The sequence below is a fragment of the Canis aureus genome, chromosome 29 (genome assembly GCF_053574225.1).
Source record: "Canis aureus isolate CA01 chromosome 29, VMU_Caureus_v.1.0, whole genome shotgun sequence".
Classification (NCBI taxonomy): Eukaryota; Metazoa; Chordata; class Mammalia; order Carnivora; family Canidae; genus Canis; species Canis aureus.
This window is the reverse complement of record NC_135639.1, coordinates 274,243-297,018: the sequence shown is the minus strand read 5'-3', so window position 1 is coordinate 297,018 and position 22,776 is coordinate 274,243. Positions and strand designations below refer to the sequence as shown.

Here is a 22,776-nt window from a genome sequence, read left to right as displayed (position 1 = left end):
AGCACTAAAAGTCATTCTCAGGGAAGAGAAAGAGGAAAGCATGGAAGGGGACGGTCACTAGTCTGCTTTGCCGGAGTCGCTCTCCTCGGAAACCACCTGCGCGCAAAGGTTCATTGGCCAACGGGCTTACCTGTCACAAAGGCCCAGTAACAGCCTAAATTGAAAGCCACCTTCTGGGGATACCCAGGGGCTCAGCGGGTGAGCGTCTGCCTTGGGCCCAGGGCGTGACCCCGGGGTCCCGGGATCGAGTCCCGTGTCGGGTTCCCCGCAGGGAGCCTGCTTCTCCCTCTGCCTGTGTCTCAGTCTCTCTCTCTGTGTCTCGCATCAATAAATAAGTAAAATGTTTTTAAAAATTCTGTTTATTGAAATTGCTTAAGACATTTCATCACCCTCCCCTTTATTTCTTTTTTAAAAAGATTATTTATTTATTCATAAATAAAGCTGGGAGCACGCAGGACCGTGGGGCCCCTGTAGCAGCACCCTGGAGTTGGGGCAGGGGGGCCCTGCGGGGAGGCCCCGTTCCCACCCAAGCCTCGGCCGCAGGTGCGCGCCCTTCTCTAGGCGCCTGTGCCAGGGTCCGTGTCCATGCCAGGGCCCCGACGTGGCTCCCCCTAAGGATGCCCAGTCCGACTGGGGGGAGCCCCACCCCTTGCCCGTGGCTCCGGGCAAACCCGCTCCAGGAGGAGGCCTGTGCCAGGAGCACAAGGGGTGGGGTGGGAGGTCGGGACGGTTTTCCAGCTTCTGGACCACCCGTCAGCCCAGTTTCAGCTCCAATCCTCCAGGTCACAAAGTAACATCTGGACATTCTGCTGGTGGCGGCCAGGGGGTGTGGGCCCGGGCGTGCGGGTCCCCCGTGGGGGTCGAAGCACCTCGGGTGGGTCCTCAGGGGGAGGGGGGAGCCAGCTGGGGAGCACCAGCCGCCACTGCTGCTGGGATCCCTGGTCTCTGACCTCTGTCCAGATCCGCCCACGTTGGGGCCATAAAGCCCGAGGAACCGGCGGGAGGAGCAGAGCAGATCTGAGTCACTGGATCCAGTTACTTGGATCTGAACTATGGGTCCCCGAGAGCACCGTCTACACTGGGAAGAGGACCTCATCATGAGGAGGTAATGCCCAACGCCCCTAAGCCAGACCCCCCACCCAAACCGGGCGGTCTGCTTGGGTCCGGGAGCCCCAGGCAACCACGTCCTGGCTCAGGCTGGCTCCGGGGAGGGAGCCGGCGGGGGAGGAAGGGGTGGCCTCTGTCCCCAGGCCGGGGTTTGGCTGCGGGCCCCAGGGCGGCTAGAACTGCCCATCCCGTGTCTACCTTGGGACCAGCTTGGAGGGCCTCGCCCGGGACCCCCTGACAGGGCACCCTGTCCCCTGGGGCCCCTTAGCGCCTGGAAGGGGAGGCAGGAGGCGCTGGGTCAGGAGGAGAGGTGGGGGTCAGATGCTGCCAGAGGGGACAGTCCCCTGGAAGCTGGGCCGGGGGTCAGAGGCTGTCCTCCCCCCCGGGGCGTCCCCTCCTTCCTTCATCTCCTGGGGACCCCCTCCCCTCCTCCCATGAGCCTGAGCGCTCCCCTCGCCCTCCTGGTCTGGGGGCTTCTCCTGGGGCCCCCCCCCCCCCCCCCCCCCGGGCTCAAACCAGAGGCCATGCCTCCCCTGCAGGGAGGCGGGTCGCGGCAGGGCTTGGGGTCCCTGGGCCCCCTTGGGAGTCCAAGCTGCCTTCCTGGGGAGAGGCCACGGGTTCCGGAGCCATGGCCACACCCCCACGCTGGGGACCCAGCCGCGACCTCACCCATGAGGTGCTTTCCTGGGCTTAGCTGGACAGCGAGGTGGGGGTGTGGAGTCCGGACACGTCGGCGCGGGGCACAGTTCAGCCTCTGTGGGTGGGTGCCCGAGGGGCAGGGGCCCTCCCGAGCAGCCCGCCCCCGGCACGCCCCCGCCCTTTGGCCCCAGCGTCTGGAGAGGGAGCCAAGGGTTCCTGCGAGGGCCCCGCGCTGGGCCCAGACCGAGGAGCAGGACGGAGGCCCATCGGGCATTTGAGTTTCTTTGAGCAAAACCAGTTAGGCCCGGGCGGCTGCATCCTGCAGACAGGAGGGCGTCGGGGGGCGGGGGGGAGCGGGAACAGGGGGTGAGGGTCATCGCCGATGGCCTCCAGGCTGCCCCGGCCGCTCCCGCCTCACTGCCCTCAGGATCTGTTTCTGGGGGAGCCGAACCCGTATTTAGGGTCCAGGTGGGTGATCTGGGGCTTGGGGTGGCGAGTCCGTCGGGTGCACACTGCGCCCCGCTCAGTCTCCCGTCCTGGCCCCTGGCCGCCCTGGGTGAGGCTCCCAGGACCTTCTAGCTGGGTCCACGGTCGCCTGTCCGGCGTGCATGTGTCTCCTCCATTTGGCCGTTGCTCCCTGACTCCCTGCTCGGGGCCTGGAGCTTGACGCCTCTCCCCGTGCGCCCTCCTGGGCACCCTCAGGGCTTCCTGCGGGGGCGCCCGCACCACCCCGCTGTCCACCCGCAGCTGCAACAGGCCAGGTGCCGACTGGCCGTGCGGGAGCCGCCGTGCCGGGCTTTGGGGGGCAGGACGCGGTGCTCTGAGCACCACCAGCGCCCTGTTCTGTGCCAGGAGGGGAGGGGAGGCCCAGCCAGCATCTCCCCCGGAGGCCGGCAGTGTGGGGCTGTTGCGGCTGCTGGGGGCAGCGGGGCAGAGGCCGTGGCCGGAGGGGCCTGGGGGCTAGTGTGGGCCTGGGGCCCCCGCGCCTGGGCATCCTCGGGGAGAGAACACCACGCGGACGAGGCCAGGCCACGGCAGGGGCGTCCCGGCGGGAGCTCCGTGGGCTGGGCGGCCCGGCATCTCCCCATCCTCTCTGGTTCTCTCTGGTCCCCTCAGGCTCTTCCTGGTCGCCTGGCTGGCGGCTCTGCTGCTGCTGCAGGAGGTGGGCTCGGCTTCCTTGGCCCAGGTATGTGCAGGCCCTGAGCCCGGCCCCCAGGAAGGGAGGTGAAGAAGACAGAGCACGAGGTGGAGCCCCGACGGCAAGGGCCCGTGGGTGCTGGGGGGGGGGGACTGAGCAGGGGCGTCCGCTGGGCAAGGAGGCCCAGGTGGAGCAGGGCCCTGATGCCTCGCGCCCCGCCGGCCAGTGCAGGGCTCATCCTGTCCTCGTGCCCTGCGGCCGGGGGCCCTCTGTGCAGATGACCGTGTGCCCCCACCCGTCTCGCCCCACCCCGCCCTGCACACCTGGGAGAGACCAGGTCAGGGGAAGCCCCCCCTCCCGGCAGCAGACAGCAGGTCGCTCCCCGTGGCACCGCTTCGTCGCCCGCCCTGTGCTCAGCCTGCTGCACGGAGGCTCAAGAGCAGGGCCCTCCTCGGGCCACCGGGGTCCAGACTCAGCCCCAGGGGTTGCCCAGTCTCCCCGTCGAGCCCCCAGCAGGTGGGGTGCCCTGGCCGGTGTGGTCCTCTGCCCTGTGCAGGCCACGGAGCACACACCTGCCAACTCGCTTCCAGGGCCTCGTCAGGACCGACGGCAAAGTCGGGGCCCCTGAACAGGACCCAGAGGGGTGAGTGCCCCCAGCACCCCTTCCACACCCCCTGCTCTGGCCCCGCCTGGGAGCTCCCTTAGCTAAGGGCATTGGTGGGTGAAGGGGGAGGGGGCAATGCTCCAGCCAGTAGGGCCCCCTGGGATCTGTCAGCGACCTACAGGGGCACAGGACGGGGTGGGGGGCCTTCCTGCAGCCCCCAGACCCCCACACCCCGGGCCACAGCCACAGCTGAAGGCGCTGTAGGTCGCACCCCCTCCCCACCCTCGCAGGAGGCATTTCTCCCCAGGGGGCCCCAGCCTGTGAGGGCCTGGCCTTGGAGCAGGGGCTCCTGCCCAGCTCTCGGGGTCTCCAGGGCCTGGAGGTTTGCTCAGGGGACGCCCTTGGAGACCCAGCTCAGGGATGCGGTGGGGACGCCTGGGCTGTGGGTCTGGGTCCCCTGGGGGTGGTCTGGCCGTAGCTCCCCGCGGGGGGACACGGGGGGGTGGGGAGCAGTGGTGCTTGTGCTGGGCCCTGGGGCAGCTGGCCAGCGACCGAACCGAGCCGCCGAGGACCCTGGAGCCGCCGAGGACCCCGGTGCAGAGCAACCGGCCTCGAGCCAGGGCCCCCGGCTGCTCACCGGGTGGTGGGCCCCCGGGTGGGGCGGCCCGGCTGCCTCCCGGGGCGCAAGCAGACCTGACCCAGCTGTGCTCCCAGGGCCCGGGGAGCCCACATGCTGGAGACGCTGAAACACGACAACCAGCCCACGGGTCTCCTCGTGGCCCCAAAGCTGGCAGCTGTCACGTGGGCGACATGGCAAGGTCAAGGTGGGCACCCCTGGGGGGCAGGGTCCCGGCAGGGGAGCCGCATGGGGCCTACTTCCCTCACCCCCGTCTTGTCTGCAGGCTCCGAGGCCCAGGCGGGGGCGGAGGGCACCTGGGGCCGTGCCCCCAGCTGGGACCCTGAGCCGGACCGCGACAGCCTGTACCACCCCCCGCCCGAGGAGGCCCAGGGCCCGGCGCAGCTCTGGCCGTGGGTGCTTCCACCTCAGCAGGTGCTTCAAGGGCCGGAGGAGGACCGAGACCACATCTACCACCCCAGGGAGGCCTCCTAGGGGCCCTGACCCTCCCCAGCTAGAAAAATAAAGCTGCAGAGGCCATGAGTGTCTTTGGGAGGCGCGTCCGTGGTCAGAGCCCACCGTCAGGGGAGGAAGGCCCTGGTCGTCGCAGCTCGGGAGCCCCGGAGGCCCCCAGCCCCGCGGCCCTGCTCCTTGAAGGGCCTGTGCCCTCGGCGCTCCCCGGGCCTGGCGGAGGTCAGCCCCCCCACAGACGGGCTGCCGGTGCGGGCAGGACTCAGGCCCCGACTCCCGGTCCTCACTCTCTGGGTGCTTGTTGGGCGCCCTCTGAGGCCCGGGGCTCCGCACCCCGCCCTTGGGGCCGCGGGCTGGGGCTCGGGCGCAGGGACCGAGCGGGAGGGGCTGAGCCGCACGTGCCCGGGGCTCCCGCGTGGCGGTCACGGCCCCGCCGGAGGGAGGGAAGCACTTGGCGCCCCCGCTCCGCACGCGGGACACAGGGTGAAACATCAGGCAGAGGCCACCAAGCTCTCGCCACTGCCCGGGGACGGTGAGCTCGTGAGGGTGACCTCACGCCCCAGGGCTGGGTGTCCGCCCGTGGGTCCCCTCTGAGGACTTGGACGGCAGCCCACACCCGAAGCTCTGCGTGAGGGCCCATGTGCCTCACCGCCCGGCGTCACCCCGTGTTCCTGATGGAGGGACCCCAGACGGACGGTGACCTCACAGGGCAGCCGGGCGGCGTGAGCACTGGGACCCCGCGCGGGCTCTGAGGCCCGCACAGCCGAGGGCTCACGGTCCCTCCCGTCCCTCCCGTCCCTCCTGTCGGTCAAGGACTGCATCTCTGAGCCGTGTGGGTTCGGGCGGCGCCCGGCTCGGATGGAAGGGCAGGGGTGCCCCGGCCCTGGGCAGCCCGGGGAGTCTGTGGCCAGGTCACGCGGCCGGGAGCCCCTGCAGAGGCCGGGCCAGCTGGGGGCCCGAGTGTGCGAGCCGCGTGAGCAGGAGACAGCGCAGAGGCAGGAGACTCCCACGTGTATAGTTTAGAACACGTCACTCAAGCCTCAGTAAGGCCGTTCAGAGGCGTCTGTGTGGCGGAAGTGGCCGTGGGCTCAGGGTGCCGAGGGTAGGCCCTGCAGGGACCAGGGCACGGTCCCCTCCCCAGGCTGAGCCCCAAGCTCAGCCCAGCGGGCCTGTCTGCCCCCCACGACCTCCGGGACACCAGGACACCAGCCCTGGTCCCAAACACGGGAGCCAGCGGCCCGGGAGCCCCGTTCACGCCCGCGCCAGCACCCACGAGGCCGGAGGAAGGCCTGGAGGGGAGGGGAGGCTTGGGGGAGACCCTGGGGTCCAGAGTAGGGGTGGCGGGTGCTCCCACCCAAGACCAGCCCAAGCCCCAGCCCACTGCCACCCTCGTGCCACCTTCAGGCGGGCTGGCCTGCGCCTATGGGGTCGGGGGGCCCCCCCGGGCCGGTACCACCCCCTCCCCCTGCCATTTCCCAGGACCCGGAGGCTCCTGGTGTTGAGGAGGCAAGAGCCCCGCAGACGGAGCAGAGCCCGGCCCCCAGGGGAGCGGCCCCCTCGCCACCATCTGCCACCACCTGCCCTCCCGCCTGGTCTCCTCCAGGACAACCCGAGCATCCCCAGCCCGGGGGCTCCACCCGCTGCCAGGGCTCCCGAGGGGGCAGTCACGCCCCCCCCCCCCGCCCCCCGGCCTCTGTGGGGGCTGCAGGCCCGTGAGCTCTCGCTCCAAACCCAGGGGCCTGCTCAGAGTCAGGCCACCCAAACCTGCAGGGCGGGGGTGGGGGGAGGCCTCCTTCCCCCCTGGTGATGGGGGGGTCGTCGGAGGGGCCAACGGCTCCCCTGTGCGCAGCACCACACAGGCCTTTGTGAGGATGCGGCTGTTGTTGAAACCTTCATCTCACTGCCGTAAATCGGGTGACCCGGGTCCCCGGCGGTCCCCCCACCCCCGCCCGGCCCCCTGGACCGTGCAGCTAGGCGGGGGCGGGGCCAGTGCTCTGTGGTCCGGCTCAGGCATCCAGCCGCGTCTCTGGGCCCGGTGGTCTAGGGCGCATCCAGGGCCAGCACCCCCTTCCTGAGGATGAGGTTTCCGTAGAGAGCCGTCTCCCTGCGGGAGGGGCGGAGCTGAGCACCACGGCCGGCCCCCCCACGACCACTCCTGCCCCCCGCCACGGGGGTAGTCCAGGAACTAGTCCTCAGGCAAATCCCTTGACAACCCCGTTCCCAGTGGGGCCTCTAGTGTCAGCTGGGGCAGGGGCCGAGGGGGGCAGGGGAGCGCCCCAATCCACCCTGACCCGCAGGACCCCGCAGGACCCCGCACTCACCCAGTTGCTACCACGGCAAAAGCCTTCTTGGCGCGCTCATAAAACGCAAACCTCTCTACCGTGGCCAGGGCGCCCTGGAGGCACAAGGGGTGCGAGGGCCTTGCTCAGAGGACCTCGGGGCCCAGCGGGCGCAGGCGCACGAGAGGCAGGGCCGCTCAGGGCCTCCCTTCTCAGTCTCCCGGCTGGGGTCCCAAGGGTGCTCAGCCTGTGAGCGGGGGGGACTGGACGGGCAGGGACACGGGGGGCGGTGGTGGCCAGCGGCCTGGGGCCCCGTGTCCCTCGGAGTTGGCGCGAGGGCCCCTCCTGCCCCCCTGCCCTTCAGGTGGGTCCTGCCCGAGATGTGCCAGTGGGAGGTCCCGGGAGGGCAAGTGCATCCCCTCGCACAGCCTCGGGCCAGGGATACCCCGCAGCCCCTGGCCCCGCTCGGTCACCTGGGCCGGGCGAGGGACCTCAGGCAAGGACCGGATTGCAACCCGAGAGGGCAGGAGGCTGGGGGCAGCCCCATCCCCAGGGTTACTCTTCCGGGAAGGCTGGGACAAGTGCAGGGGGGTGTGGGGCCCCGCCTTTGGCTCCTCCCAGCCTCAGAGGAGGGGCAGAGGGTCCCGAGGGCCTTCCCGGCGGGGCTGCACCTCACCCCGCAGCCGGCCCCCGACAGGATGGACTGGTAGGTCCCCCACACGGGAGTCTGAAGGCCCCTCTTCCTGTCGCTGGGCACCAGCTCCATGACGGCAGCCTAGGGAAGGAGGGGGCGGCTCTGGCCTATGCATCCGGCTGCCCTGGGCACTTCCAGCCCCCACCCCGCTGGGTGACAGCTCAGGGCTCCTCTGACCGGGACAGGGCCCTCTGGGGACACATGCCCCCCCTCGCCCCGCCACCCTTCAAGCAAGTGGACCTTCTGGGGCCTGAGGAAGCAGAGACCGAGGCCCAGACCGGGGAGGGGCGGTGGGGTGACGGGCGCTCACTGGGCTCTCCACGTAGGTGTCCAGGGGCAGCAGCTGCAGCACGGCCTCCAGCAGCGGTGGGATGCCCAGGCCTGAGGGCGGAGTGTCACCTCAGGTCACGCAGCCGTCCCTGCCCGCCAGCAGTGCACCCGCCCTCCCGGGCGGCGCATGCCCTTTGCCCCAGGCCCCAAGCCCCAAGCCAGCCAGCAGGGATGGACTTGGGCCGGGACAGAGCAGGGGCTGCCGGCCTGACGACACTTGCCGGGGTCGCACTGGCACCACCCTGCCCTGGCCACAGCGCCTGAGGCCGCGCTGCCTGTGGGCTCGCCCTTCCACCCCCCTCACCGGGCAAACCTCAACACTCGCCAGCAAGGGCACCTGGGCCCCTTCCCTGACCCCAGGACTCCCCCCGTGACCCCTGAGCTGCCACCTGTACCCTGGGGCTCTGGGAAGAGGCTGTTCTTGCCCCAGTCTGCCCCCAGACCCGTCCCACTGGTCCCCAAGGTCCCTGCTCCCCGGTAAAGCGGGTTTCTGACTGTTGAAGGAACTTCCGCTGCTTGTGCAACGCTGACAACTGCTTGTGCAGAGCTGGTGACAGCCCGTTGGGATCTCACGAGCCTGCCGCCCTGAGCGCGTTCTCTTCTGCCTTTTTTCCGGCTTTTCTCTGCGGTCAGGCTCGTACCTGGCTCCAACTCCTACCGGCTTGTTTCCCTCTAACACGCAGGGCGTGTGGGTCACGTGGCAGCTGGGCCGTCCCCTGTCCCCCAGCATTCCGGCCTTTCCCTTGTCCCCTCCTCCTTGGGGAGGAAAGCATGTTGGGGCACCTGGCCCCCAGCGTAAGCTGAGGCCCGGCTGGCTCTTCTTCCGCAGGGAGTGGAAGCCATGGCCACTGGGTCGGGGGCCAGCAGCCGGCGAACGGGCCTCAGACCACTGGCCGGCTCTGCCCACAGGGGCTGCTTGACTCTACACCTCACATCTCCGTGCCTCAGTGGCCTCAGTTTTGCAGGGAGGGTCGTGTCGCGGCTCCTGGCACCGCTGAGGGCGGGGAGCCAGCCAGGCCCGGCCTTAGCCCACTGCAGCCAGGTAGGAAGGACAGGGCAGGACAGGTGCTCTCACGCCAGCCCCTACTCCTGGTACTCACTCTGCTACTGCCTTCTTGGTGGAGACCCGGCCCCAGGCCCCCCAGCCAAGCCTTCTGCGCTCCCCCCCCCCCCCCGCCCCCCCGTCCCCGCCGGGTCTCCCCAGGGCCAGAGGGTCTCAGACACAGAGCACGTGGGCACCTGGAGCCTGGGAGGTGAGGTCACCAGTACTGGGATTTCTACAGCAGAGCAAAAGCCGAACACGTGACCTGGGGCGTGGGGGCCAGGGGTGCACCTGTGCTCAGCCAGCCAACAGGCCTCTGGGCCTCAGTTTCCCCACTTGCAAGAAGTTACCGAGAGGTGTCTGAGCCGGAGCAGGAGGCCCAAGGTCACCCCTCCTCGGGCCCGCACTGGGATGCCCTGCCCTGGGTCGCTGAGGGTGCGGGGCCGCGGCTGGGGTGGGGGCAGGGCGGGGCACCTGGGGAGCCGGGACCGCCGCGCCCCGGGGCGCTCACCGTCAGCGCGGAGCTCCTCGGGGCCGCACTTGCATATGGAGGACGTGGGGAAGTTCACATCTGCGAGCACTGAAGGGCCGGCCGGGCCGTGAGACGCCCCCCGGGCCCCCAGCCCCTCCCACCGCGGGCCGCAGACCACGCCCCCGCCCCTCCCCCTCCCTCAGGGCGGAGGGAGTCTCCAGGGCGGGAGGAGCTGCAGGTGTCCCCAGGGCGCGGGTGGAGAGAGCCCCCCCCAGGGATCCGCCCCCGGGGGCCGCCGTCCTGACCGCGGGGCTGACCTCGGCCAGGGCGGGGCTGGGGGTGGGGCAGCAGGGGGAGCCCGGGGCGGCCAGAGCAAGGCCTCCACCCCGGACCCGGCTCCTCCCGGACCCCAGCGGGGCGTGGGGCGGTGGGGGCCCGCGCGCGGCTCGCCGGGTCTGCCCGGGGGTGGGGTCCCGAGGCCCGGTCCCCGCTCACCGATCTCGTCTCCGTGCCCCATGCGCGCCAGGGCGTAGAGCAGCTCCGGGGAGAGCAGCGCGGGGACGCCCTTTAGCACCACCATGGTCCCGGGGCCTGGCGGGGCGGGGCCTCGGGAAGGGGGCGGGGCCTGCGCTCGGGGCGGGGCCAGGCTCGCCGGGAGGCGGGGCCTCGGGAAGGGGCGGGGCCTGCACTCGGGGGCGTGGCCTCGGGAAGGGGCGGGGCCTGCGGCCGGGGGCGGGGCGGCGGAGTAGAGGGTCCCCCCGCCGCTCCCGGAGGACTGGACGCCCCGAGGACCGCGGCCGCGACTCGCAGGCTGACCAGGGCTGGGGCGACCACCGGCCCGGCCTCTCCGGCATCTTCCTGGGCCCCGCGTCCCTCGCCGGGTCCAAGACCGCAGCGCCCCGAGCTCCCCGCTCCCGTCCCCGCCCCCCCTCACTGCCGCCCCAGCCCGCCGGGTCCCCGGTCGCTGGGTGAGGGTGGCCAGACCCCGACTTCTTCGGCCAGCACTGTTCGCAGGACACCCGTGGGCCTGCTCTGGGGGACAGGCAGGAGCGTCCTCTGGGCCAGGCAGGTGTGCCAGGAGCACCTGGTGGGGGGTCTCCACCTGGTCTCCCAGGCGCCGGGACCCCTCGGTGCAGAGTGGGGTGCAGCTTCCCAGCGCGGGACGGCAGTGACCTGACTGCCCTTCCTCCTCAGGACCGGATCTTCCCATCCCCCACCCACCAAGATGGGGTGTCTGGCGGGGAGGGGGGGGAGGGAGGGTGTGGTGGGCCTGGATCCACCCCACTTTCCCTTGAACAGGGGGAGCACCTTGCCTCCAGCTGCCAGGGTCTCTGCCGGCTTGGCCCTTGTCCCTGGAGACTGGACTCTGGGTGCCCGGCTCCCTCCTTAAGCTCTTCAGAGCCAGGCCCCGGGCACACGGGCACACTGCTCTCCTGGTCAGGTGCCACCACCATCCACTGCACTCCCTGCGGGAAGATGCCCACCCTGGGCTGCACTGCACAGCGCCCCTGTTCAGGCCCCGATCCTGGTTGAGTGTAGCAGATTCTCCGGAAGCCGTGGGCAGCCCTGTCGGGGCACCGGGCACTGAGATGGGGCCTGTTCCCTTCCCTTGAACCAGGTGGGCCTTCGCTGGGAATGGTGCTGCCTGGCTTCTGAGTTAGGTCATAAGGGCAGCACGGCTTCCTCCTCATCTTCTCCCTCCTCAGGACTTGTCCCGGGAACCCGGGCGCGGCATTGGCAGGAAGCCCAGGGCACAGAGCCTCCCTGTGCACGTGGTGGCCTTGGCCCCAGGTAGGCCCCACTGGTGCAGCACCAAGCACCAAACGAATGAGCGAGGTCCCGGACATAGCGCAGTGACGAGCTGACCCACTGTGGTGCGTCTGGGTTCCTGACCCACACAGCCTGCCCGATGCCAGAGGCTCCTGGGCCCTGCCGACACTGCCCTTGGCCTTCCAATCCCTCTCGCACACTCAGGCTGGAGGCAGACAGCGGTGCGGGTACCCACGCGTGTGCTCACCCGTGCAGGGGACAGTCCCACCCAGAGCCGTGGCCGGGCTGTCTCCCTCTGGAGCCCGCCTTCCTCCGCTTCCTTCCCGAATGGACTCATGGCCGGTGGTCGGTGCTGTTGTTGTGACCCCCAGCCCTGCGCTGACATGAGATGCTGGGTGGCCTGGCCACTCCTGGGAAGGTTTTTTTTTTTCTTCCTGGTAAGGTTTTATACACCAAAGACAACAAAGCCACACCAAAACCTGATGAGAATCAAGATGCCCGTTTTACTGCTGGGCCTTGAGGAGCCCTGCTGGCCGAGGGAGCCAGCTGGGAGCCAGCCTGGGATCTAGCAGGGCCGGGAACACAGGGCCTTGGGCTGGCCCCGCTGGGCAAGATGGGGCCAGGAGCTGTGCAGGGAACGGGGAGGGAAGGCCAGCAGGCCCTGCACCTGGGCCACCCAGGCAGCATAGGTGAGAAGGCGAGGTTTCGGCTCTAAAAACAAATCAGAATCCCAAACAACATGGAGCCAGCGGTCCATTAACTCCGAGGGGGTGGAGCTTCCATATGGGGCTGTGGCCCTCGGGACAGTCCTGCTCAGGGTTGTCAGCAATGCCATCTGTCTCCCGCAGCAAATGGCACTGAGCCTCTTGGCCGTCCTGCTGGGCACCAGGGCCCACCCAATGCCTTGGAGACTGTGCGTTCCAGGGTCTGCCCTGGTTCTGATCCAGGTCTCGGCATTTAAGCAAACACCCTGGGGGCCCCCTGGGTGGCTCAGCAGTTGAGTGTCGCCTTTGGTTCAGGGCGTGACTCCAGAGTCCCAGGACTGAGTCTCACGACGGGCTCCCCGCATGGAGCCTGCTTTTCCCTCTGCCTGTGTCTCTGCCTCATTCTCTATCATAAATGAATACATCTTCAAATATAAAAAAAAAAAAGGAAGGGGATCCCTGGGTGGCTCAGAGGTTCAGCGCCTGCCTTTGGCCTGGGGAGCGATCCCGGAGTCCCGGGATCGGGTCTCGCATCAGGCTCCCTGCATGGAGCCTGCAGACTGTGTCTGCCTGTGTCTCTGCCTCTCTCTCTATCATAAATGAATAAATCTTTAAAAAAAAAAAAAAAAAAAAAAGGAAAAAGGTAAAAGAAATGCAGATGCGCAATTCTGTTTTCATAAAAAGAGCACTGAGCCATGTCGGTGTATGCAGGTGCGTGTGTGTGCATGTGTATACACAGAAGCACCTAGAAAGCTACGTTCCAGTTAACGGCGGTTACCCTAGGAGTGTGCTGGGTGACTTACTTTCTGGACTTCCCTTCCGTTTGACCGTTGTCACACAATGACAAAAGTCTGAAGAGCGACGTGGCGTCTGCTTACGAGGAGAGGCACAGCGTGATTTCCGTCCGCTGCATGCCAGTGGCGCCCTCCTCCGAGTTTCACATTCACGGGCTGCGAAGCTGCACAGCGACCGGGGGGGACGCGCGTCCATCTCAACACGGCAGGCTGTACGGAGTGAGTCTGGCATCGAAATATCTCAGTCCCTAAAGTCAAGTGAAAACTTACACACACCACTGAGGGCTCACCAGCAGGATTTTTTTTTAGGGTTATTTATTTGACAGAGAGAGAGAGAGAGAGAGAGAGCGCTCAAGTGTGCACACGAGTGTGGGGAGGAGCAGACGGAGGGTCTGAAGCCGACTCCCCACCAAGCAGGGAGCCCGATGCAGGGCTCAGCCCCACGACCCTGAGATCATGACCTGGGCTCAGTGCCGGCCACGTAACCAACTGCGCTGCCCAAGCTCCCCTCGTAAGAATTTGTGTGTGTGTGTGTGTGTGAGAATTTTTGATTAAGAATCTGCTCAGTCAGAATGAGAACAGGCTCCAGACACGGAGTCTCAGGACCGCCGGGTGAAGACCGCCCCCACTCAGGAGAGCGAGAGCCCCGTGCGTCAGAGACTGCGTGCCGCCTACAGGGCCCTTTACTAGAGAATTTATTTGCTTCTAAGACCGTCAGACCGTAATTCCTGTCTTCGAGTCGAGGGTTCAAGGCAGAGGCGGAGGCGCTCACTGGTCTTTGAAGCTGGCCTTTCTCTTTTCCACAAACGCGGTCATCCCTTCCTTCCGGTCTTCCTGGTGGGAGAAGGAAAATAGGCAGAGATGGACGTTCCCGGTTTCCTACGGGCGGAGGCGCGGGCTCGGCCCGTTCTGGGTTTGCTCTCGGTCTGCTGGGCTCCTCTGACAGATTCCCAGGGTGGGGAGGGTCCTGCCCCGGGACTGCCTGCGCACCTGCACACGGCCTGGAACCCCGGCCACCGGAGCCCCCAGGGGTGATCATCCAAGAACCACCGCTTCGTGTGTCAAACTCTCACCCAGGGAGCCTCAGACGCACTTGTTTGGGCCGTTCACTAATTCGCTCCCTGGGTTTAGTGGCGGTCCGCGTGGAGGACCATCCTGAGCGCCACGGAGCAGGACACAGGCGTGCAAGCCCTAGCCCTACACCTTCCCTGCGCGCACGCACGAGCGTGCACATGGTCACACGCACGCCTTCACTTCCTCGAGGGCCACGGCCGTTTCCAAGCTCCCATAAAACACACCTGTCTAGGACTCTAATCGCGGCAGGTGGGTTTCAACACCTGTTACTAGAAGGACTGCCTCTCGCTTACTGTCAAATCCTGCAGGACACTGTTCTGAAGCCTCAGAACACAGCATTAGATACATTCCAACTCCACGCCAAGTCGTTGGAACGATCTAGAAAATTACGGCAGATGGATTGCCTTTAAATACAGGAGGCTGCCGTTTAAGGGCGCGATTCCTGATTCCTGAGACCTTGGTCAAGGATGTAACGCTTCATACTTTGGGCAGTTATTTGCTAATTGTGCTCGTGGGCAGGACGCATCTGATCCAGCTGCGGGGCGGCAGACAACTCATTTACCGCAGCCCTACGGGGACCTCCCCGGCGCGCTCTCTGGCTGGGCCCCGCGTCCATCCACCCCGACGCTCACTCACAGTAGCGAAAGTCGCGTAGAAGAGCTTCTTCTCCAGCCTGTTTCCCTCCGTTAGCGTCATTTCAAAAGCTGAAAAGAAATCCCTTAGGTTATGACCCAGGGGCAGATGTGGGAACAGACAACTCTTCATGGGGACAGGAAACACTCCCCACTGACCCAATCAGCCTCGATTTTGTCATGATATTGTGACCTACACGGTCGCCTACGAAGACCCCCCCCGCCCGCCCCCTGCCCCCGGCTTCCCGCCGGCGGCCCCACAGGAGAGGAACAAGGAATGGAGTCAAGAGTGCGACGGCCAACTCTGTGCAAGCACAAGAGGACTGGAGGGCCAAGAGAATCACATACTACTTATTAGTTTTTAAAATGTTATGTTGAGAGAAACTGTGAGCATGTACAAGCAGGCGCAGGGGCAGCGCGAGGGGCACAGTCACAAGCAGACCCCCGCTGAGCACGGAGCTGGAGCTGGAGCTCGGCTCCCGACCTGACATCACGACCTGAGCCAGGAGTCAGATGCTCTGTGGGCTGAGCCACCCAGGTGCCCCCCCAGAATTACATATATTTTAAAAAGCATTAAAAAATGAGAATGAAGGGGCAGCCCGGGGGGCTCAGCAGTTTAGCGCTGCCTTCAGCCCAGGGCGTGATCCTGGAGACCTGAGATCGAGTCCTGCGTCAGGCTCCCTGCATGGAGCCCGCTTCTCCCTCTGCCTGTGTCTCTGCCTGTCTTTCTTCTCATGAATAAATAAATAAAATTAAAAAGAAAATGAGAATGAAGGATGAAAACCGTAAAAAACGTTGTGCCATAACAGAGTCCTGGGCAGGCAGGGCACTGTAGCCCCGGGAAGGCGAAGTGGTGTCCCTGGCTGAGCACCTGGACGGACAGCAGGCGCCTGGACAGCACAAGCAGCGGGGGCCGCCTCCGCGTGAGCTAACTGCTCATTCTGTGGGGACGCATCACCCACGGCGGCTCAGCCAAGGCCAGCAGCCCGGGGGGCCCGCCCGCCTCCCTGCAGAGGAGCCGCAGACCCGAGCGCCCGGCTCACAGCCCCCCAGCTCGCAGCCCCCCGGCAGGCAGTGGCGAGCAAGCCGGCAGCTGACCCCAGTGCCGAGGACAGCAGGCTCCGTGAAGACACAAGGATGCTCAGTGGGGCCAGAGCTGCCCTGCTGGTAGGGCGGATGGAGAGTCCGGGGCAACAAGGAGCAGCCTGCACTGTCCGCGGTCACCCGGGTGTCCCATGAGCCTGTGCCGCCCGCCAGGCTGCCCCACGGCAGGCACAGCCATTGGCCGAGGACGGGGTATCGTCTGCCAGGTCCCGGGACGTGCACTGGGTTTCCTGGGAGCCCGGCTGGCTTTCCTTCAGGGACCGTCCTGGCCTCCCGGCCATTTCCCTGCACCCCTGCACCCCTGTCCCTCTGCCCCGCAGGCTGGCTCCTTCCCTGGGTCCTGATACCAAGGACGCTCGGAACATTTCAGGACAACGTGTGACGCAGCAAACAAAACCCAGGACTCCACCAAGAGCCAGAACCCCACCATCAAGAGTCCAGGGCCAGTTAGGACGCGAATCTGGACTCCCGGCTGTGGGGCTCCTGTGCCGTCGGGCCCTCGGAGCTTCTCCTACCTGCGTTCACGGACTCCTTGGCCATTGCTGTTACGATCTTAGAATTGCTGGCAATTTTCTCCGCACACCGGATGGCTTCTTCAACCAAGGTCTCCACGGGAAAAATTTTGCTCACGAGACCTAAAACACACACAGGCGGGCGCCAAGAGGAAGCAGCACTGGTGGTGCCCGAGTCACGGTGCGGCTCTAGAGCTGGGGCTGTGCGGTGCTAACAAGGGGCCGCAGAGTCCCCGAGTGGGGCCACCAGGCTCCTACAGACACGTCAACAGGGAGGAAGGGCGGTCAGCCAGGGGCTGGGAAAGGGTATGTGGGCGGAGGGTCTTGGGGATCCCCCACCACTGACCTGGGTGGGGAACCGGGATGGTTTTATCAGGACTCTAAGCACACGTCTACTTTAGCTGCTCTCGTGTCTGTGCGGTGTCCCAAGTAAAACACAGTCAGCCATCCCTGGGTTCTCAGGACACCTGAGATCACCGTGCTCGTTGCCTGTGGGTGTAGCCCCCCACCCCTGCCTCCACTCGGCTCCCCGTGAGGGTGGCTCGTGGGGTGGCCCTGGCCCGCACCTGCTTGCTTGGCATCCTGGGCAGAGATCCGGTCACCGGTGAGGACCATCTCCATGGCCAGCGACTTTCCAACAGCGCGGGTCAGTCTCTGGGTGCCCCCTGCACCTGCAGAGGTAGACGGCCACAGGTCACAGTCAGCTCCCGGCCAGCGCATGCCAAGATGACACGGACACACCTGCAGCCAGCTCCGAGGGGCAGGAGGGGCCCGCTGGGTGGGGCAGGCGGGCAGCAAGGAGGCAGCCCACGAAACCTCAGGGGGGCTCCTTTCCACAGGGAGGGCTGGCACATCGGGGCCCGGCAGCTCAGAGCCTGGCCCGGCCCAGCCTGGGGGGCAGCAAGGGCTCTGCCCCCCGGCCGCCCTGGGCGTGGCCTGTCCCCGAGCTCCCGTCCTTGCTGCCCCCGCCTCCTGCGGACCCGACGCCCTGTGGCAGGAACACCAGCAGTCTGCCCTGTCATCTGCCCCACGGTGAAGCCTGGGCCGCCCCGTGAGCTAAGGGACCACCTGAGGGGGACCCACAATCCAACAGACCCAGGTGCTGCCTCAAGGAGGAGGAGGCCGTGCGCACGGACGGGAAGAGCCCAGCACCCAGCAGAGCTCATGCAGGGCTTTGCTCACCCTCAGCCGACCCCAGACGCCCCTCCTGACCTCACCGCGCTCAGCAGATGTCCTGGGCCCCGGGCTCCACATGCAGGCCAGAGACCCAGGAGCCAGAAGCCTGGAGTCCTCATCAGTGGCCCCATTTGCCCACAGCTCCCCTCACCCGCCTCGTGGGGATGGGATTCCCTGCTCTGCGGAACCCCAGGTCACCAGCAGGAATCACTGCAGTTGTAATGCAGTGGGTGGCCCAGCCCTTCCCAACAGCGTCCGATAAGGGAACAGGCGGTCATCAGGGAGCCCGCACAGCCCCAAGGCCCCGGGGCCACTCTCGGAGCGTTGTGTCCCCTGGGGCTTAGTGTGCTGGTCAGCTCAAGGGGCAGAGGGCACAGCCAGGTGGCCGCCTGGCCGGCGCTCAGGGGACAGCCCAGGTCCCTCGCCAGGTGCAAGCTGCAGACTTCTGTCTATTACCGGAAACGCCCAAAAGCTCCCAAGGCTCTGGAGAATGGACCTGGAAACCTTACGCCAGAGACGTCGTCACTCTTTACCTGGGATGGTTCCTAGCAGGATCTCCGGCTGTGCAAACTGGGCTTTCTCTCCAGCATAAATAATGTCACACATCATAGCGAGTTCACAGCCGCCACCAAGCTGCAAAACACGAGGGCCCGCCAGGCGCCAGTCAGAAATTCAGTCCATTTGCTTACTTGAATTTGCAGTTAAGATGGACACGGCCCAGAGCGTAGCAGAGATTAGCACGGAGACGCGAGGTGAGTTAGCCACGAGGGCCGACGCTGACGCTTCCCTCTGTGAAGCGCCCATGTCACATTCTTTGAGCTCTGGGGTCCCGCAGTCTCTGCGGGGCCGTGGGGCTCGACGGCAGCCAGAGTCCGTGAACCAGCAGGCACCACTGTGGTCCAGTGAACCTGACGGGCTGGCCTCGCCTCACCCCCACGGAGCTTCATTAAAGGATCAGGAGCTGAGCTGCCCTCGGCTTCACTACGATCGACCCAGGGCCTCTGAGGGTCCATGAGCCCAGAGACCCTGACGCCACACAGAGCACTCGATGGCAGCAGAAGAGGTGAGCCTGCGGGTGCGGCGGCCTACAGCCTAGCGGAGGGGAGACGTTCCCAGGAGTCATGGAGGCTGTGGGGAGGGGCTTTCCCAACAACGGAGTGGGAAGCCAGCAGCGGGACAGCCGCCACGAAAGCTGTGCCACAGCGTGTCCTCCCTGCACTTCCGGGGTTTGCAGTGACACTCGGCAGGAGCGGCGTGCGGAGAGGGGACTTGGTCTGACACTCACAGCGTAGCCGTTGACGGCAGCTATGACCGGCTTCTTGACCTGGGCAAGTTGGTCCCAGTGGCTCAAGAACTTGCTCGAGTAACAGTCCTGGAACGTTTGGTTCTGCATTTCCTTGATATCGGCTCCAGCTGGAGAGAGGAAAGGAGGTCCCGGTTGCCAGAGAGCAGAGACCCCGCTACAGCTGCACCCCCGGCCCGCAGGGAGCCATGAGTGTGCAGTGTGTAGGCTCCGGGGGCCGCTGGGAACGGCCACCTGCACGGAGCTCGACAGCCGGGACAGCAGGACAGGGCCTGGACTCGGACGGCGAGGCTTATTCACCAGGCACGGACCGAGCGTCAAGGACCCGAATCCTCTGGACGCACTGACTTTGCTGGCACAGCACACGTTAGACGGGCAGAGCGGCTCTCCGAGCGGGACCTGGCTCCGTTTACACTTCAGGTTTAAACTCCAGGCTGCTCACGCCGCCGCCCGCCCCTCGCACGCCTGGGTGACCAGCGCCACGCCGCCCACGCACCTGCAAACGCCTTCTCCCCGCCCGTGAGGACGATGGCCCCCACGGCCGGGTCCTTCTCAAAGGCCTCCAGGGCCTGGTTGAGCTCCATCATCAGCCCATTGCAGAGCGCGTTGAGTGCTTTGGGGCGGTTCAGCTGGATCAACCCCACGTTGCTGTTCTTCCCCTTCTTCTCCGTGATGATGTACTGGAAGTCAGCACCTGGGGGAAGAAAGCATTTCCACCCGTGTAGGCATCGGAGCAGTGGAATTTACCCGTCAGCAGACAGAGTGACCCCGACCCCAGTCCTCGGGGAGCAGTGCACAGCTCTCAGCCTCGTGGGTGGCCTTTGCCCCAGCACCTACTTCCACACAAATGTGAGCAAGTCTACCCTGTGACTCAGCAGGAACGAGGGATGGGGACATAGGTTCCTTCCCCCTGGGAGGAATGGCAGCTGGGGGAGAGGACGGAGTGGGAGGCGCACACCGCTGAAGGGTGACTGCCTCGGCCCGGACAGGAGGGGTGACCTGCGAGGCCGCAGGTGGGTGTCTGCCCGGTGGCCTGAGGAGCACAGCGCCCCCCTGGGGGCCTGGTGGGGAGGGACTCAGCAGAAGGGCTAAGCAGGCGCGCTCCGAGCCCAGGAAACGATTGCTGACCGCAGGTCAGGACCCACAAAGCAGCTCATCACAGGAACTGAGGGTAACGCCAACATGCCCTGGTAGCCGGGCAGCGAGTGGGTGCCTGGGTGAGGGAAGGAGCTGCAGGGACACCCCTACCCCAGCTCAGGGAGGGCCGAGTCCCCAAGGAGCACTTCGGCCCTGGCCTGAGGGCTGAGTGGACAGGTCCGGCCAGCTGGGGCAGGGAGAGTCTGAACAGACTCGGGAACAGCAGCAGGCGGGAGGGACGCGCTGCGCACAGAGCACAGGACCTCTGCCAGCTCCCAGGCCCCACCTGCACCGCCTCCGTCAGTCCCGTAAGTCCTGCAGGATTTTACCAACAACCAGACTGAAACGACCAGAGCACTTGGTCCTAGCACTTGGTTGTGAGTCCCCCAGAGCTTGGCAGAGTGAGGCAGCAGGTGCTGGCAGGGGTGCCCAGCGGGACAGCAGAGGGGCGGGGCGGGCCCTGGGAGGAGCCTGGGCGCTGATGGGCTCGGGCTGGAGGAGGGCGAGGTGGGGGCGGGTGGAGGAGGAGTGAGGTCCAGGGGTGGGGGTGGAGGAGGGGCGAGGTCCCGGGGTCCAGCAGGAGGAGGGGCGATGTCCGGGGGGGTCCGGGGGTCGGGGTGGAGAAAGGGGTGAGGTCCTGGGGGTCGGAGTGGAGGAGGGCGAGGTCCAGGGGTTGGGGTGGAGGAGGGGTGAGGTCGGGGGGTCTGGCCGGAGGAGGGGTGAGGTCGGGGGTCCGGCAGGAGGAGGGGTGAGGTCGGGGGGGGTTGGGGTGGAGGAGGGGTGAGGTCGGGGGTCCGGCAGGAGGAGGGGTGAGGTCGGGGGGTCGGGGTGGAGGAGGGGTGAGGTCGGGGGTCCGGCAGGAGGAGGGGTGAGGTCGGGGGGTCGGGGTGGAGGAGGGGTGAGGTCGGGGGTCCGGCAGGAGGAGGGGTGAGGTCGGGGGGTCGGGGTGGAGGAGGGGTGAGGTCGGGGGTCCGGCAGGAGGAGGGGTGAGGTCGGGGGGTCGGGGTGGAGGAGGGGTGAGGTCGGGGGTCCGGCAGGAGGAGGGGTGAGGTCGGGGGGTCGGGGTGGAGGAGGGGTGAGGTCGGGGGTCTGGCCGGAGGAGGGGTGAGGTCGGGGGTCGGGGTGGAGGAGAGGTGAGGTCCGGGGTCGGGGTGGAGGAGGGGTGAGGTCGGGGGTCGGGGTGGAGGAGAGGTGAGGTCCGGGGTCGGGGTGGAGGAGGGGTGAGGTCGGGGGTCCGGCCGGAGGAGGGGCGAGGTCCGGGGTCGGGGTGGAGGAGGGGTGAGGTCGGGGGTCCGGCAGGAGGAGGGATGAGGTCGGGGGGTCGCGGTGGAGGAGGGGTGAGGTCGGGGGTCGCGGTGGAGGAGGGGTGAGGTGGGGGGGTTCAGGGTGGAGGAGGGGTGAGGTCGGGGGGTCTGGCCGGAGGAGGGGTGAGGTCGGGGGTCCGGCAGGAGGAGGGATGAGGTCGGGGGGTCGCGGTGGAGGAGGGGTGAGGTCGGGGGTCCGGCCGGCGGAGGGGTGGGGTCCGGGGCGGGGGCGCGGCGGCGGCGTCAGCCCCCAGCGGCCTCAGCCCCCCGCTCACCCGAGGCGAAGCGGCGCAGGGCGGCGCAGCGGGGCTGGGGGCGCAGCGGGCCGCGGACGAGGGGCAGCAGGACGCGCAGGGCAGCCATGATCCGCGAGGACTGCTCGCCCGCCCCGCCCCGCCCCGCCCCGCGGAGCCGCCCCCGGCAGCGCCAGTCAGGGCCCGGCCCGCCTCCCGGCTGGCGTCGCGAGAAGGCGCAGGCATCGCGAGACCAGGGGGCGGCGGAGGGGGGCGTGGCGACGTGGGGGCGGGGCCGAGGCCCGGGAGCGGAAGGGGCGGGGCCGGGGCCGGAGCGGGGCGGGGCCTCTGGCTCCCGCTGCGACCCGCGGGCCTGCCGGCGCCTCCCCCTGACCTCGGGTCCCTGCCCCCAAGCCCCGGGCTCGTTCCCCCACTTCCCGGGCGGCCCTGCGGGCAGGAGGCGGGGCGGGGAGCCGGACGTCGGGGCGCTGCTCGGGAACGCGGAGCCCGCGACGCCCCGGGACGCGCTCCCCGCCGCGGAGGTGTGCGGAGGAATCCGGGGCTGGTGACCCAGGTCGCCCCTCCCCTGCGCCCTGCGCCTGTGGGCCTGGCCGTGCAGTGGCCGCGGACGCCCGTGATCCAGGCCGTGGGCAGTTTAATTAAAGGAAGATCAATTAAAAAAAATAGGGAAGATCAATTTTAACGACGGTTTAGTCTTGGCGATGACACTGAAGCGTGGAGACCGTGTCCCCAGGCCCCCGTCCAGCTCGTGCAGCCCGTGCACGCGGGAGACCGCCCCTCTACTAATGAAAAGTAAATCCCACGCTTTTAAATAATAAAATTCAAGCCAGAATCGAATACTCAGCAACGTGTGTCTCCAGGTTGAGGGTCGAAGGAAGACATTCTCCTGCAACGAGAAACACCCCTGGCCTGTGCTAAAGGGTGTGGGTGAGGGCTGGGGGCTGGGGTCCGGGCGGCGGCGTCCTCCACTGAGGGACCGCGGCAGAGAAATGTATTTGCATTGACCTTCAAAATAAAATTGGCTTATTTTACCAGCAAAAGTAGTTTTTTTCAGGAAAAGCGGAGAATTGCAATTAAGGACATGCAAGCTCTAGGAGAACCGTGGCCAGTGCAGCGGAGCAGCCGGGCTTGGGAGGGGTTGCTCTGACCTCCACTGGACACCAGCAGGAGGTCAAGCTGGGTTGCAGGGGGGTCTGCGTCGTGTGGACCTGGCAATGTTCACCTTTCCTGTTGGGGCCTGCAGTTGGCTCCTGTTGAGGATTCTTCCCTTGGGGTCTGTCATTCACAGATCTGTAATCAGCAGGGAGTGCTGGCGCTCCCCTTTTGACCTCCCAACTCCATTTTGGTCAGGTTTCCCTTCCCTTTTTTTTTTTTTTAATTTTTATTTATTTATGACAGTCACAGAGAGAGAGAGAGGCAGAGACACAGGCAGAGGGAGAAGCAGGCTCCATGCACCGGGAGCCCGACGTGGGATTCGATCCCGGGTCTCCAGGATCGCGCCCTGGGCCAAAGGCAGGTGCCAAACCGCTGCGCCACCCAGGGATCCCAAGTTTCCCTTTCTTAATTGTCATATCTATATATCTGTATTTAGGTAAATTGGGCTTCGGCAAAATTAAGAAC

General features: G+C 66.7%; 3 protein-coding genes across 9 annotated transcripts; 1 reads left to right on the top strand and 2 right to left on the bottom strand.

The window, feature by feature from the left end:
• Nucleotides 1–895: 895 nt before the first annotated feature.
• PRAP1 (proline rich acidic protein 1) lies at nucleotides 896–4,654 on the top strand. 2 transcript variants are annotated; one of them, XM_077877093.1, is made up of 5 exons: nucleotides 896–1,105; nucleotides 2,863–2,932; nucleotides 3,475–3,527; nucleotides 4,203–4,312; nucleotides 4,391–4,654. In XM_077877093.1, exons 1-5 carry the CDS (start codon nucleotides 1,053–1,055, stop codon nucleotides 4,597–4,599), a joined length of 495 nt encoding a protein of 164 aa, XP_077733219.1. In that variant the 5' UTR covers nucleotides 896–1,052; the 3' UTR covers nucleotides 4,600–4,654. The 2 variants fall into 2 exon arrangements, with proteins under 2 accessions (XP_077733219.1, XP_077733220.1); XM_077877094.1 differs by having other exon boundaries at nucleotides 901–1,105; nucleotides 4,203–4,306; nucleotides 4,391–4,653.
• A 1,783-nt stretch (nucleotides 4,655–6,437) lies between these two features.
• Nucleotides 6,438–10,025, bottom strand: FUOM (fucose mutarotase). Of its 6 annotated transcripts, none has more exons than XM_077877090.1 (6): nucleotides 9,888–10,025; nucleotides 9,432–9,500; nucleotides 7,789–7,929; nucleotides 7,531–7,629; nucleotides 6,897–6,970; nucleotides 6,438–6,679 (listed from the first exon to the last, which is right to left on the bottom strand). In XM_077877090.1, the coding sequence occupies exons 1-5, from the start codon at nucleotides 9,970–9,972 to the stop codon at nucleotides 6,933–6,935; spliced, it is 432 nt and encodes a 143-aa protein (XP_077733216.1). In that variant the 5' UTR covers nucleotides 9,973–10,025; the 3' UTR covers nucleotides 6,438–6,679; nucleotides 6,897–6,932. The 6 variants fall into 6 exon arrangements, with proteins under 6 accessions (XP_077733216.1, XP_077733214.1, XP_077733213.1 ...); XM_077877088.1 differs by having other exon boundaries at nucleotides 7,859–7,929; XM_077877087.1 differs by lacking the exon at nucleotides 6,897–6,970.
• A 2,964-nt stretch (nucleotides 10,026–12,989) lies between these two features.
• Nucleotides 12,990–21,322, bottom strand: ECHS1 (enoyl-CoA hydratase, short chain 1). The gene is made up of 8 exons (XM_077877075.1): nucleotides 21,178–21,322; nucleotides 18,958–19,155; nucleotides 18,444–18,571; nucleotides 17,692–17,791; nucleotides 16,549–16,653; nucleotides 15,986–16,105; nucleotides 14,371–14,438; nucleotides 12,990–13,494 (listed from the first exon to the last, which is right to left on the bottom strand). Exons 1-8 carry the CDS (start codon nucleotides 21,263–21,265, stop codon nucleotides 13,429–13,431), a joined length of 873 nt encoding a protein of 290 aa, XP_077733201.1. The 5' UTR covers nucleotides 21,266–21,322; the 3' UTR covers nucleotides 12,990–13,428.
• Nucleotides 21,323–22,776: the final 1,454 nt, after the last annotated feature.